This window comes from Pollicipes pollicipes, unplaced genomic scaffold, assembly GCF_011947565.3.
Source record: "Pollicipes pollicipes isolate AB1234 unplaced genomic scaffold, Ppol_2.1 Scaffold_4740;HRSCAF=5597_pilon_pilon_pilon, whole genome shotgun sequence".
Classification (NCBI taxonomy): Eukaryota; Metazoa; Arthropoda; class Thecostraca; order Pollicipedomorpha; family Pollicipedidae; genus Pollicipes; species Pollicipes pollicipes.
Window position 1 is genome coordinate 39,740,421 of NW_023596545.1, and position 13,466 is coordinate 39,753,886.

Consider the following 13,466-nt stretch of genomic DNA (forward strand, 5'->3'; position numbering starts at 1 on the left):
AGCTCACCGCCTCCCCCCTTCCCCCCCCCCCTCCTCCCCAGCGGTGACCGCGAGAGCCGAAAGCTGTGTACGTCTCGTGTATCTTGAGAGTTAAAACGCTGATTTCGATGTAACGACTGCTTAAGAAGTCCTTGCTGCTATCCAGCATTACCTGGCTGTGATCCTATATCACACCTGCCATCCTTGACAGCTGTCACAGATTATTTTATTAGTCCCACGACCTTAGCGCCTTGCCAATGCTCACGCGTAATTATTGATTCAAATGCAAAAAAAAAAAAACTAGCGGTTGTCTAATGGCACGGACGACCAGCACGGCACCGTAATAACATCGTCATAAAGTAGTCAGTACATGCAACCCCCGCTAATGTCACGACGACTGCACACTAGCCCACTCAAGTACGATTGCCAGGCACGCTAGCCAAACCCAAAGTGTCACACTGCACGCTGTCCGCGATACATCCAAAGGCCATCTGTCACTCTTTGCCACAACACAAATGGCAATGAATCTGCCGAACCCTTTTAGCGGCGACGGCGCGGCTGTGAGGCGGCGTCACCGGGGCTGTGCGTGGGACCGGCGGCGGTCGGCCGGCCGGGGACAGGGGGCAGGGGGCAGGGGGCAGGAGGCGTACCTGGGTGCGGCCGTCGCTGCTCCTCCGGCGCCGCAAGGCGGCCGCCGCTAGGCCGGCCGGCGCCAGCGGCTCCAACGTCTTCAGGCCGCGGCGCTCGGCGTGCTTCACCGCCCGCTGCAACGACCGGGCCGCAGTCAGCGAGCGCACGGCACACGGCCGCGTTAGCGGCAACACAGCCGGAGGCCACCAGCCGCACGGGCCGGCGGCCGCCTCCGCAGACGGGCCAGCCGCGAGCGGGCACAGCGCGGCCCAGCACCGCGGACACAAGACCGGCGGACACGCGGACATGGTGACACGCACGGCGGAGGCACGTCGTCACCGTGTGGGCCCGGCAGCGCAGCGCGACCGGTGGCGCACCACCACACATCAAAACACCAGACATCGCCAGCACGGCCGCCTGAGCAGAAAATCACTGGGAGCAGCCGACGAGTCACACGGGGAAGGCAATAACCATGAATCAATGGGTGCAGTCCTATGCCGAAAGGTCTCTGGGAACGGGCACAATTCACGACCACTCCAGATCATGCATCAACGGCGCTGGAAACGACACCCAGCCCAGCTCGTGTTTGGGGACGGTTCAACGCCCCCGCATCGCCGGCAATGTATGAGCCGGCGCTGGCGGGCGACGGGCGGCTCCAGCGCGAACAAGACCCGGCTGCCGTGGGATCACCTGCATCCGCCGAGGCGCTGCCCCTGCGGTCGCCAGGCATGCGCCGGCGCCCATCGGGCCGAAGGCCGGCTGAGTCATGCCATTCAGCCACTGTTTATGGCCGGCAGACTCGTAGATAGCGCGCCGGCGTACTATTACTGCGGCCGGCGGCATGCAAATGCTCCGTGCAGGGCGGATCCTTCACTCGGACGGCACGTTAGCGGCCCGGGCCTGCGCTTAATCGTGGGAGACAAGGTCAGGCGGCGGCGGAGGGACGCTGCGGCAGGTGCCCGCCCGCAGCGCCGGCCTGCGCCGGCAGTGCGCACCGCTGCGCGTTGCCGACTCGCCGAGGCAGGCACGAACAAGGGGATGGGGGGATACGTCTTAATGGAGACGGCTTCTTAGATGTGTGGGCCCAACGCATCGTTCTGGTTGATACTGACCCCATCACCTCAGTGTAGCGCAAAGTGTTTCACATAAGTGTTTTTCCAAACAAAGGTTTGGGTTGAAAAGTGGTTTGCGCATCATGCAATGCCATGACACGGCCGCCCCGTTTCGGCCCGCCTGTCCCTACCAATGGACCGGCGACCGCCCTTATCGAGTCACATGAGTGCGTCATGGAATGGTAGAATGCTTACCGACGGTACGGAAGTCACACGGTAACCATGTACATGAGCTGCATCTTGCTCTGTCACATTCAATTTAGGTATAACCATGCAGCATAGTAGGCAGCGTCATATCCAGAGATACACCAGCATCACATTTGGATGCTCGATGTAGGATATACTTACAACCACAGGTAAAACATGCTCTTGTATCCATGGCAATGTGACATGTGACACATGCACCAGCTTGCCTGGGTTTGTAAGACCACACATGCGACTTGGGAGAGACCCTCTGAGATACATTAGTTTAAACACAGGCCTGCTTGATCTGATCAAAAGCTATTTAAAAAAAGAAAAATAGGTTTCAAGTTCCTGTTCTTTTTTAATGTGTCATGCTCATGCCTATATCCAAAATGACCTCCAATAACCCAGGAGGCAATTATGAAAAGGGCAAAATGTTAACGAAATACTGCAAAGAGAAAAAGAGAGCCTTAAAGTACTCCCTTTTCTGGATATTTCATCTGTATACCTTTACATATGTCAGGTCAATGGCTATTTTTTTCAATACCAATACAATACCAATCATCAAAACAAGACAGAAACAGACAAAGATTCTACACTACAGTGCAAAGGCAACACACAACACCTGTGTGTTACCAAATGTCATATCAAGGTGTGATAGCCACTTGGGCATTATGATGCACTCAGCTACTGGGGCTTTGTGTTATCATGTACTGCAACAGGACATTTCAGTCCTGCAGATGCACTGCTTGATCTGAGCTAATGGCAGGCTGAATGCATGCAGAACATTAGGAATATGTTTAAAACATAACTACAAACAAATATAAACCATTTGAAACACAAAAACATAAAGAGAGCATTTGTGTTTCAGAAAACACAAAAACATAAAGAGAGCATTTCTGTTTCAGTATTATTCAACACTGGTGATCCTACATTACAGCATTTCTACATTTAGGTGGACACTTCAAAAGTAGAATTCTTCAGTTACCACCCACCACATAATTGCTGCCCTAATCTGTAATCTAAATGCTTTGAGGATGGCCTGAGTGAGTTTGCAGGGTCTTTTGCCTGCAAGCTTGTGCAGAAAGTGGCAGGGCCTTGCTACCAGCACAGCTTTGATACTCCATAAAAAATCCTATGCAGCATTGTGGTGCTGCAGAACCCACAAACCCTCAATGAGTTGCTCACAATCAGGACACTATTGTTACCACTACTGTCAGGCTTAATGTTATCACTTCAATGAGTGGCTCCCACTAAGCACACTTTTACTATCATTATTGTCAGACTTCATGTTATACCTCCAATGAGCACTCAAACTCAGCACACTATTATTATCATTATTGTCAGACTTCATGTTGTACCTCCAGGAGCACTCAAAATCAGCACACTATTATTATCATTATCATCAGACTTCATGTTATACCTCAATGAGCACTCAAACTCAGCACACTAATCATTATTGCCAGGCTTAATGTTATACCTCCAATGAGTGCTCAAACTCAGCATACTATTATTATCATTATTGTCCAGACTCAATGTTAGTACCTCCAATGAGCACTCAAACTCAGCACACTATTATATCATTATTGTCAGACTATAAGTGTTGTAACCTCCATGAGCACTCAAACTCAGCACACTATTATTATCATTATTGTCAGACTTCATGTCATACCTCCAATGACCGCTCAAACTCAGCGCACTATTAATATCACTTTTGTCAGACTTCATGTCAAATTCTTCTCACAATAACCAAACCATGCTGATGGAGACCACTAAGGACAACTCATGTTTTGATGGCACTATGTAGCCACATGACAACCCCAAGCATTCACTTCAACTCATACTAAATGTATGGAAACAAGGTTTTCCACTCAGCACCAGCTTGCATGCCCTTGGGCCAGCACACAATGGCAAGCTCATGATTCCATGTGCATATGTATATGAAAATGGAAGATGGCTTTTTAGATTATAACACATATAGATTATAGGCAGCTGATACATACAGCAGCACATGACAATATATATGACAGCATAATAACATAATATGGCATGATAAGACAGCATGCTGGCACATTTATCACACTGACACTTAATGAAAATTCACACTGAGCTTGAAAAAATGCAAAGATATCAGTGATGCAAACAAAAAGTCCTTAAAAAAGAACATCTATTTAGAGGGTAACCACTATGTCAGTGCACTGAAAATGTTCCTTGAAATCAAAACCTGAACACATTGCTATAAGTATGGCAGCCATGAACTTGATGTTATTCTATTTAATATTCTTTATACTTTTAGAAGGGTAAATAAAAAATCATAAGCTGATGGAATAAACAAAAAATGTATTATATAGATTTACAAGGATCACAGGAATTTGGCTTAGGGTGCAACACAATGTAGGCCTATATGCTCACCCTAGTAACTGGTACACTCTACCTGTTCTTCTTTTGATAAGTCACAAACAATGCATGGCAATTGCCTGTACTCCTTAGTATGCACATTATAAAACAAATCACTGCCCTAAAAATTGGTTACAACTATAACAAATATGGATTTCAAGCTAGATGAGACATCTGCAAGAACATAGACTAGACATGCCTATTCCAACTTCTGCTGAAGTCTTTGTCTAGGATGTTTGTTCTTGTGAGTCAACAAATCACTAAAACAATACCATAAATGTGAGATTATTCCAAAGCAAATATTCAATTAAAACAGCATGTGTTATTTGTGCTGCCTATTGTCTTCAAGACAAGTGGATAAATGACAGCCAATAGCTCTATATCAGTGAGCTTCCCAACATCCTAGAAATCTTAACATGGCATTCCCTCCCATGAACTGCATATTGATGATCAGTGTTTTCAGCAATGATTTCAAAACACATTCAAAAAATTAATCTTAACAAAAATACCACATGTCTCAAGCAGCAGTAAGTCTCAATATAAAGCACAACAGATTGGAAAGTGTTATACGATGAGAAACACTGCTCTCACAACCAACAAATGAAATCAAACCTGCTGAGCTGCTTCTCTATAATAGAATTCCAGCCATTCTCTTAATCCATACTGTGCTCTATAATAAATCAGAACACTATTGATGCACAATTTATGTAAGTTTGAAAGCAATTCAAGATCTGCTGAGGACAATAATTTTGTATGCATTTGCAAGTAGCAAGTTAATGATCACTTGTGTCTATCAATTTATCTATGGGGTATATATAACCCAAAACAACTAGATTGCCATGTTAGCGATCAAAAATGCATCATGCTACAAACTGGGCCACTTTTCATGGATTTTTCTCTTAGCACCCCTGGCAGATTCATTGGGAACATAATGCATGAAAAGTGCCATGACAATCCATGAAAGCACGATGGAGATATATAAAAAAGACACTAAATACAGTTGCCTAGACAAAAAACTTTGATTCTATGGATAGAGGTATGATCAGTATGCATGCCTTTCAAATAGCAGAATGTACTCAATACCCTTAGCATTCAACAAGCATGGATATCAATATTGCAATGGCTCATTACAATACAAATAACCTACTCTTAGCCAGAATACCTCAGCCAAGCATAAGACTACATTACTTTTCACATTTAAGTGCAAAGAACACACTGGAAACACACCTAGATAGCTAGTTCCAAAATATGGATGTTACATGCTATAAATAGAATCATGGACTAAAATAATATCGCACCTTATATTACAAAACAAATTTTCAAATTGCTTGCAAGTGCAGCCTTTTACATACCAAAAACAATAACAAGTTATAGTTTATTGTATCCATACACACCTAAGATACTACGCCAGTGACCAAGCATAGCAGGTCACTGATATGTGGACTAGTCAAGATGTGCGCTACAGTCTGGAATTATCAAGCAGAATAGTTTGATATTGTGTCAAGTTGGAAATCCTGTTAAAAACAGCAGATGCCAATAGAATGTTCCTCACAGATTTAACCCCAATAATGTCAGGCTCTGCAAAGCTGAACCAAAGAAGCACAAAGAAAAAACTGGGTCACAGAACAAGCACACTGCAAACATGCAATACAGTGCCATGAAAGGTTGAAAAAAGCATGAACTTAATATTAACTTCACCAATATGCCCAGAAATGACATTTTACATGAATGTAAGTCACACTCAAGATACCTCCTGTCACATGGGACATGGGTGCACCTCTCACCACTTACCTAGTTGGACTGGAGGTAAATCACAGAGTGGAAAGGACATTTAAATGCATGCTTGGCAATTAATAGGTGTACCAAATGCCAGAAGTTATGTTAACTTACCTCCAAATCATTGTAGGTCTTGAAGGATGCAATCGCAAATCCATCAACAATGTCTTCCTCATACAATGGTTCTCTTATTTTCCTTCGACGATGAAGAGGTCTCGGCGGTTTCTCACGCACTAACACTTCATCGTCGCCAGTTTCATTTCCATTTTCGCGATTCTTTTCACCTACGGCCTTCATACGCTGGGCACGGCGACGCCGATTGCGTTGCCTCACATCTCTTTCCATCACCCTTGCTCATAAGTGCTTGTGACAGAGCGCGGTAACCGGAATACTGCAAACGGTAACTGCTTTCCACCATTCAAAAATGAATACAAATAACACCGGAATCCCGTCCGAGGTAGAAATATTCGATATTATTACCAACCCACACACGGACCTGTGCCACACCGAAGACAAACCTCACGCACCTTGTTTTGTTTAAATGGCGGAGGGCAGCGACGGTCGCAGACATTTGTACACATCTCGGTGATATAGTGATTTGGACAAAGATTTCGATGAAAATGCAACTAAATTGATCTTTCATAATATTTAAATCCTATTTGGATAAATTTGGAAGAAAAATGAAAATAATTGTTGTCATAAATGATGATTGTATCCCTTTTAGTTCGGTCACGCTAAAAACGTAGTCCTGAGCGCGCCACTGCAAGATGTGTTCATCCGCGGAAGGTCTATTTCTTGAAGTGTAGTATCTAGTTTACATCTGGCCGGATACACTGTTTCTTCTTCGCTGCTTTACTGATTCCTTGCACAACACTTTTTTTGATATGCATCAATTTGTTTTATATACGGTTATATTCTAAAAACAGCAGCATAAAAAAATATTCGCTTAAATGTTATTTGCATTCATTAAGTTTGTTTCGAGTTTGTTTGACTTTTGATTAAAAACAGTTCAAATTGTATCCTAGTTTCCTCGTTTTCTTAGAATTAATGTATTGCTTACGTTAAGTAGAAATCACGGCTAAATACGTTAAGTAATAAGGTAAACAGCAAATTTCGTTGTCTCTTTTCCGGCCTATTCCGTATCACCAACGCCAGATTTGTATCCAATATTGTTGACGGACTTGCAGAGCAGAAACTGTGCCGTCAGGAAGTGCTGAGTTCTGCTTGGCGGAGTGGGGGTAGGTGTCTAAGACTGGTTCACTATTTAAGCACTCATTATCATGTAGGACACCACGAACACCGTGAACCAATTGCATGTGAGTGATGAACTAAGCTAGGCAAAATTACATTGCTTTCTTTGAGCATTTTGCTTAAAAAACTGGTGATTATTTTTGCCTAGAGCTACCTTAGCAATATCAGAATGATACGTTTGGTGCAGCTGTGGCTAACCCAACCTGTCTCCTGAATATTAAATCTCTTAATTCATATCATTGATGATGTGGACCACCCCTGCAGCATGGACTCCTCAATAAAGACATTTTCATCCAAAAATTTCATAAGGCCAATCAAAATTCACTGCTGGTGAATAAGCTGGTTACTGAACCTGATTATGTCCTTAGATCAATTGACTGGCATTGTTTCTTATCAAATGAAATGTTGTATAAATTCATGTTGTAGAGAAGAATGGAGTGATCCTGCCCTAGCTTTCATCATAAACCAGCATGTTTTGTTTCAGCAGATACCCAAATGCAAGGATAGACCAACAAATATGAAATTCATGGAGCCAGAAGAAGAGGATGATGAGCTTGAGTATTATGTGACATTTCCTGCTGCTGTGTCACCTGAGTTTCATGAAGATGGCTATTCGGAGCCTGAAAAGGAGCCAGTTGTATTCCTGTTTGGCTGGGCAGGTTGCAATGACAGGCATCTGTCCAAGTATGCAGAAATGTACAAGGATTTGGGGTAAGCAAGCTAGCAATTGACAAGGGTAATAACTGTATGCTGAGCCTCCCCCATGCCCACACTGTGAAGAGCTGCACTGTGCAGCCGATTGGAGGAAGATAATGTTGCTCACATGACAAGGAATGAAAATATATACCCCATCAAACACATTCTACCGCACCAATTGAGCCAGGGAAGGTTGAGCATCTTTGAGTCTTTTGGAGGGTGTTGATGATTTTTATTAAATATATGATGTTAGTTTTATCTGATTTCATATATCATTAAAGTTAATATCTGAATAATATCATATGTCCAGTGAATGCTGTCTTTGCCTGCAAAAAGGCACTGAAATATCAAACTTTTATCAGCTCAGCTCATAGAGCATTTGCACATGACATTCTTAAGTCCTGGGCTTGAGTTTCACATGAGGTTCATGTTTTCATTGCTGGTCAGATGAACAATATCTGTCTGTAAGGAGGCTGAACAATGCATTCCTTCATAGCCAGATTTTGGAAAGAATTAACACACAATATAACTTCACTTCCAAACCACCGACAGATGTGCCACCATCCGCTACATCAGCCCAGTCAACTACATCTTCTTCACACCGCGCGAGCTGCTGGGCGTGGCTGACCAGCTGATCGACCTGGTGACGGACCTGACACTGGAGGTGCACCCGGTGCTGTTCCACTGCTTCAGCAATGGCGGCGCACTGGTGTACCGCTGCCTGACGCGGCGTCTGCGTGAGCGCCGGCTGCCACTGGACGTGCGCGGCGCCGTGTTCGACAGCGGCCCGCTGCGACCGCGGTTGGCCAGCGGCTGGCGAGCCCTCCAGCTCTGCTCCGCAGGTGCGCCGCGCCCCTCAGCAGCCGACCGCCACTCGCGCACCTCGCTGGCGTGAGGAGGAGCAGGGGTGGAGAGATGCTGGTCTTCAGGCAATGTGGGCTGGTTGGAGTCAGTCGGGTGGCTGTGTCAGCAGGCTGACATCAGTACTGGGCCTGTCTTCGGATGTTGCATCGGGCTGTCGAATCGACGTCATGTTTGTTTGGACTCCATGCTGGTGTCTGGGGTCCTGGTGTGGATTTCGGGTAAAGCTTCCTCCTGTTCTCCTGTTTGTCTTGCTGTATCACGTGGGCGCCGTGGGCTAGGTTGACCCAGTCCGTGCCGCGCACGGGCCGCAGCCAACCTGAGCGCGTCGTGCCGCCCTCGCAGGCCAGCAGCGCTGGTACCGCTGGCTGCTGGGCGTGCTGTTCATCCTGCTGATTGTCTGCCGCTTCGTCTGGGAACGGACGCTGGGCTCGCGCGAGGACTCACTGCACCCCTGGAGTCTGACGGAGAGTCCCGAGCGCTGGCCGCAGATGTTCCTCTACTCCAGCGCCGATACGATCACTCCGGCCAAGGTCAGGCCTGTTGCCCGCGGTTGTCATGGGCGGAGACGGTTGCGCGGGAGGCGGGTGGTAGGAGTCCTGTCCCTCAGAAAACCGCGGTCAGGAAACCGCGGGTCTTTTACGTCATGATGAGGAGTCGGGTTAACTTCGCCCAGCGACCAGAAGCGAGGTGTGCAGTATTCGCTCCTGGTACCTCTTCGATCTCGGAATACTGACTTTCTGTTCTTTTGTACTAGCGTCAAACTCGTGTATCTGGTACGAAAGACAACTGAACGCTGCCCGCCTGTGCATGTTGACTTTCCAGCGAAATTCGCCATGAGCTCTGCTCAAGACGACGCCAGTAGTAGCCACGCGCCGACGACACCAAGAGCGAGCGGCGCCGGCGGGTGGCGAACCGCCCGCGAGCCGCCCCTCGCGCCGTGCTGACCAGCCCTGCCTCATCCGCCGACAGGACGTGGAGCAGTTCATGGCGGCGCGCCGTGCCCGCGGCGTCGACGTTACAGGCCACGTGTTCGCCGACTCGGCGCACGTGCTGCACTACCGCGCCGAGCCCGAGCGGTACCGCGCGCTGGTGGCCGAGTATGTGGCGCGCGTGTGCGGGCCCGGCTCGCGCGCCGGCTCGCCGGGGCTCGGCCGGCCCGGCTCTGGCTCACCGCGCCGCCGCCACGCCGGCGACAAGGGAGAGTAGCGCCGCCGGCCGGCGCGGTGCCTCCGCACCCGCCACCGCGCCGGTCCGGTGCGGCCCCGACGCCGGCCGACCGGCCGGCCCAGGGTCACGCTGGTGACCAGGCGGGCGTGCAGGGTCCCCGTGCCAGGCGGGGAGTGCGCGGACCCGGGGTATCGGGCGGCCGGTGGGCACGCCTCCTCGTCCGGCCGAGTCCCGGGATCCACGCCGGATCGCCACCCGCTGCCACCGGCCGCCAGCATGGCCGGACGGGGCTTCGCGCGCTGCAAATCTGCGACGGGTTGTCACTGCTCGAGGATCGGCCCGATCCAGTTGCCGCTCGGCCGCTCGCACAGCGAACTTATGCACGCCAGCGCGATCCATTTCAGTTATCCACGCGGTGTGTTCGTTAGATGCACAAGCGAGTTGTCGGGGGTGCACAGGTGATAGTCGAGAGGTGCGCAAGAGGGCAGTTGAGAGGTGTACAAGGGGGATAGTCGAGGGATATATAGAGGGGATAGTCGAGAAGCGCACAAGAGGATAGTCGAGAGATGCACAAGGGGATAGTCGAGGCACTGTCGCCCGGTTCGTCTGCTCTGTGCGTGGATGTGTAAGGGGGCCGTGATCAAGTCGAGTTCCCGTCCTGATCGATGCTGTGACGATGGGCGGCCGTCCCATCACTGCCTTTATGCTAGTCACTCGCCTCCCCCCTTCTCCCTTCCTGAGGGGCAGCAGTCCGTGGGCTGCCGTGTTCACCGTGTGGGGACTCGAGGCGGTCTCGGTGGCACTGGCATGACCATTGTGGAATGAGCCGCCTGAGGTGCCTCCCAGCTGTCGATCACCACGGGAGATGTTGGAAGTGGGATGTATGTGGTGTACACGCAGGTCGTGCTGCTTTTCCGACATGTACGTGCCAGTCGGGTATGCTGAAGAGCCACCTCAGAAACCTTTCGATCTCAATCGTACCTGCCGGGGCAGGCCTATCAGGGACTTAGTCGGAAGACGCCCCGATGTTGTGAACCGGACTGTTATTTAAAAACTATGTCGCTCATGCATAGTATTGAGTGTCGCGCTGTACCGCTCTGCGTGAGCTGTTTGCACAGTGCGTCGGTGTAATGAAAAGTGGGCCAGACCATCTGAGCATTGCTCGCTTGCTGAAGGCGTTGTCCAGCAGGTTCAAAATCGTCCCAGCGTGGAAGCCGCGTCCAAATGTGCGCCATGCATGCATCGTTGCCTTGCCCGTCCGTGGCTGTGGCGGCGGCAGTTCCAGCGTTCTGGAGCAGTTCTTTTGCCTGTGCGGCGAATGACGATTGGTACGCATCAGCATGTTGCCTTCCGCAGATGTCAGCGACCGCCGCCATGAGAAGCTGTGACGATTCAACTTGCGTTTTTCCCGCTGTTTTTGCTGTCTGACACCTGCCGCATTGTTTTCCGCCATTACACCGCTGCGCGCTGTCGGTCGGCGTCTGTTGGACTTGTCACCAGCATAGCGGGAGAGGCACAGAGCTGCAGTGGCGGACCGGCCGGCGCGCCGCACGCACCAGGCGCGACGTGCGACGGTGGCGCGGCCAGCTGCCGGGGGTTTACTCAGGAGGCGGTCACAGCTGGTCACAGGGGTTGCGCCAGTCAGGGCCGGCTCAGGATCGGGGTCATCGGGGTCACTTAGCCGGAGTTCTAATGCTCTTCATCTATGGGCTATTTTTCTGGTATTTGTTGGCTCGAAATTATATTCGATACCTTCTATTTGATACCTCCGAGAGGGTCCGTTTTATGCTCAGAAAGCACTAGGGGTGTCTTAGATTGCCAACCAACACCTAGAGCTTTATGTCTCGGGCACCCCCGCCACCTCCAGGGGAAGAGAGCATGACCCCAGAAGCCCACCCCCGGGCTACGCCACTAGGTAGGCTTCGTTACGCGATTCTCGCACTACCAACGTGTCTCAATCCCTGGCTGTGCGAGATGGACTGCCGGATACTGGCGAATGGTCGGTCGCAGCCACGAAGACGATGGTGCCATCTGTTGAGCGGTGGCAGAGGCTCGGCATAACCCCTTTCCTGTACTGCGGCCGCTGCCGCCACCCATGCACTTATTCCTTCGGAGGGCAAGCCGTTGCTGGCGAGCTGCCATCTTGTGGCCGGCGAGCCGCCCTGCCACTTTCAGCTGGAGATTGATCCCTTCCATGCTGTTCCTGGTTTCCACGTGCTTGGTCGGGCGGAGGGCCCAGTCCAGGTGCCGACGCTAATGCTGCCCAAACAAACACTTATTTTGTTTTGGAGACATGCTTTTTCCATGAATACGTGAATATTACAGCATCGGTATCACCATTTGGTTGAAGGAATACAAGCCTCTTGCACACAATGTGCACCATCTGGTCGTAAGTAGAATCATTAAGTCTGGAAGATAATGATAGTTTCAGCCATTTTCTGCTACCTCATTCTCAGTCCGCGTCAGCAGCTGGTCACTACTCACTGAGTCAGCAAAAAACTACCGGCGAATGTACAGGCAACTACATACATTCCGGTTACACCTAGGTTATACATTCCTTACAAGACAGACTTATGAAATATATAGATATATCAAAGCACTGTCATCAGCCAACAGTGTGCCGAAATATAATGCTCTCTCGCGAATACGCACTCAAAAATACTATCCATAACAAGATCACTAGCGGCGAAAGTGGCGCTACGCACAAAATCTACCGACCACAAATCTGCCAGAAATGGAAGTAGAAACAATCATAAAGCCCATTTGAACATGCCCTGTCGTTGTGGCGCACGTGGTCCGGCGCCTCAGTGGCAGTTATGACCCACTCCGCCCGGCAGCCTGACTCGCGGAGAACCTCCGAACATCACCGCATCCCCCAGACGTCGACTAGGCCGCAGGCCGGCACAGGGCCGCAGTGACGACGCTCCGAACGAAGCCAACTGGACACGAAACCACTTGAAAACGACGGCTGACTCGACACGAGCGACCCGTGTCACCAGCGATTAAACGGGAAGCCAGGCAACTGCGTCGCAGCCGGAGTGGGCCCCACAATCAAAACAATCTCGCGCGTGAGGCAGACAACGTGAACAGCGCGCTTTGCATGAGCTAGAGCGGATATCGAGAGCTCGCGTGCCGGGCGCCCGCGCGGCCTTCGATAAAATAACTTGTGGTAGGTTTGTGCATGCGCAATCACCCCGGCAGTCGTCTGTGCATGTGCCCTGCCGACCGACCTGGCCGACACTCTTCAGGAGCTGTGGGCGGGGTCGGCCGACCATCACGCGCCGCCGCGCCACCCGGGCCTCCCGGCGTTCGGTGAGATCTGGTCCACGGTCCGGGCCCTCCGGTCTGCCAGCTCCTCCACATCGACGACCCGGCACAGCGCCACCGGTGGCGGCCGGCACGACTGTCGCC

General features: G+C 50.2%; 1 protein-coding gene across 1 annotated transcript; it reads left to right on the plus strand.

The window, feature by feature from the left end:
* The first annotated feature begins 7,339 nt into the window (after nucleotides 1-7,339).
* Nucleotides 7,340-12,973, plus strand: LOC119098369 (transmembrane protein 53). Its single transcript, XM_037221287.1, has 6 exons — nucleotides 7,340-7,393; nucleotides 7,816-8,039; nucleotides 8,577-8,866; nucleotides 9,231-9,418; nucleotides 9,858-9,935; nucleotides 12,893-12,973. Exons 2-6 carry the CDS (start codon nucleotides 7,846-7,848, stop codon nucleotides 12,971-12,973), a joined length of 831 nt encoding a protein of 276 aa, XP_037077182.1. The 5' UTR covers nucleotides 7,340-7,393; nucleotides 7,816-7,845.
* The last annotated feature ends 493 nt before the right edge of the window (nucleotides 12,974-13,466 follow it).

Excerpts from the sequence above, each read along its gene's own strand:
- LOC119098369 (XM_037221287.1), top strand. The coding sequence starts at position 7,846 with ATGAAATTCATGGAGCCAGAAGAAGAGGATGATGAGCTTGAGTATTAT. Across the intron at positions 9,419-9,857 it reads ATACGATCACTCCGGCCAAG|GACGTGGAGCAGTTCATGGC; the intron begins GTCAGGCCTGTT and ends ATCCGCCGACAG. Across the intron at positions 9,936-12,892 it reads TGTTCGCCGACTCGGCGCAC|CCTGACTCGCGGAGAACCTC; the intron begins GTGCTGCACTAC and ends TCCGCCCGGCAG.